This window comes from Medicago sativa, chromosome 4, assembly GCF_051527215.1.
Source record: "Medicago sativa cultivar Bolivia chromosome 4, Bolivia_mono, whole genome shotgun sequence".
Taxonomy (NCBI): domain Eukaryota; kingdom Viridiplantae; phylum Streptophyta; class Magnoliopsida; order Fabales; family Fabaceae; genus Medicago; species Medicago sativa.
Genome location: NC_140752.1, coordinates 39,083,944 through 39,085,906, shown reverse-complemented (window position 1 = coordinate 39,085,906; position 1,963 = coordinate 39,083,944). Strand labels below are relative to the sequence as shown.

At 39.4% G+C, this 1,963-nt stretch overlaps 1 protein-coding gene across 2 annotated transcripts; it reads left to right on the top strand.

Annotated features, from left to right (window-relative positions):
• Positions 1-426: 426 nt before the first annotated feature.
• LOC146929304 (heat shock 22 kDa protein, mitochondrial-like) lies at positions 427-1,415 on the top strand. Of its 2 annotated transcripts, none has more exons than XM_085701261.1 (2): positions 427-714; positions 816-1,415. In XM_085701261.1, exons 1-2 carry the CDS (start codon positions 510-512, stop codon positions 1,238-1,240), a joined length of 630 nt encoding a protein of 209 aa, XP_085557387.1. In that variant the 5' UTR covers positions 427-509; the 3' UTR covers positions 1,241-1,415. The 2 variants fall into 2 exon arrangements, with proteins under 2 accessions (XP_085557387.1, XP_085557385.1); XM_085701259.1 differs by having other exon boundaries at positions 427-717.
• The last annotated feature ends 548 nt before the right edge of the window (positions 1,416-1,963 follow it).

Sequence of the window (1,963 nt, the reverse complement as noted above, 5' to 3'; positions counted from 1 at the left end):
AAGCAAAAGCTATCAGCTAATTTTACCAAACACTTCAACTAGCTTATTAGCTAAAAGCTATCAGCTAGCTTATCAGCTATCAGCTAATTTTACTGAACAGAGCCATAAGCTCAATATTTTTGGGAGGAAGATCACATTAGGCATTGGCAAAACATGGCCACGTGAGCAGCCATTTATTAACTCTTGCTATCCAATCCATTAGTAAAAAAAAAAAAAGAAAAAAAAAACTTCTATCCAATCCAGTCTAAAAAAAAGAAAAAGAAAAAAGAAATTGACTTGCTTCCCAAGTCTGTAGATCTTTCGAGAACCTCTCACAAGTCACAACCGAATATTTGAGCTCTGGAACCTTCCAGTCATTTCTCCAGTACCTTCTAGCCTCTCCGATTCCCTCCCTTCAAATATCACTCCTCTCCCCTTCGATTCTCCACACATACAAATTTTCACTATTCACTTCACTCTCTACTCTCAAACAATCGTTCGTCAATCAATCACTTCCTTCCAATCTCCCAATGGCTTCTTCTGTTGCAGTCAAGCGAATTTTCTCCTCCGGCCTCCTCTCCAGGTCTCTCCGTCCTGTTGCCTCTTCCGCTTCCCGTTCATTCAACACCAACGCCATGCGCCAGTACGACGAGCGCTCCGATGAGTCCAACGTTGCCGATCGTCGCGGTGCCGATCGCTCTTTCCCTCGCACTCGCCGCGACGATTTCCTCTCAGGTAGTTGTTATCGCTCTTTCACTCAATCAACAATTTCACTATTTTATTTAATTGATTTGATTAACTAATACTGACTAAATACTAAACTCTTTTGTTTTTAGATGTGTTTGATCCGTTTTCTCCAACTAGGAGTCTGAGTCAGGTGCTTAACATGGTGGATCAGTTAATGGACAATCCATTCCTTTCTGCTTCACGTGGAATTGGAGCTGGTGGAGCTCGACGCGGCTGGGATGCGAAAGAGACAGAGGATTCTCTGCTTCTTCGTTTGGATATGCCTGGACTTGGTAAGGAAGATGTGAAGATCTCTGTTGAACAAAATACCCTTACCATTAAAGGTGAAGGTGGTAAAGAAAGTGAGGAAGATGAAGAAAATGCGCGTCGATTCTCTAGTAGAATTGATTTGCCTGAGAAGCTTTACAAGATTGATCAGATTAAAGCTGAGATGAAAAACGGTGTGCTTAAGGTTGTTGTGCCTAAAATGAAGGAAGAGGAGAGGAATGATGTGATTAATGTCAATGTCGAGTAGGTTAAGGTTTTCTTTTATTGGTTATTTTCACCAAGACATTTTGTTAGTTGTGAACTAGTTGATGGATCTAGGTTTTGTTGGTGAGTTATGTTGCTGTGTTAAAGCTTTTGAGACCTTAGCTTTTCATTGTAATAATCGTTTGGAAAGTAACGAGTTTGAGTTTTTCTTTTGTAAATCTGATTTTATATTTGCATTACAACCTTATTTCTCTGAGAAAGTCGTGTAATGATATCTAGTCATGTATAATGTCGTGATGCTATTCCAACTATGATCATACCAGCTTATAAAAGTTGGACTAATATGAGTCTCGTTGAGTATTTGGCTATGTTTCGAACCCTTACCCCATTAAGTGAAAGGGCTGGCACAGCACAAGTCATAATTTTGAGGGATTGCAATCGCAAATTCATTGATAAAAATTGTTTCTAAGTTTAGGATTTAACATGTTTCGAATTGCTTGATTACGAGGATTACAGTTAATCTTGGATACATTTTATACCATCTTAGAATCTGGCGTTTTGAGTGTGTAGGATTTTGCTTGAAATTGTTGAGGGATTTAGTTATTCTCATTTCTTGGTGAATTTGTGGAATACGAGTTCTCCTTGTCACACAGTTGGTGAGTCACAGGATTAATTCTGCCAAACAGGTTTTGCAGGGATTTGTTACACTTACAGTGTGTGACGGCTCGATATCAGAGAGTTTGAGCATTGTGTCTGAACTTGTGTT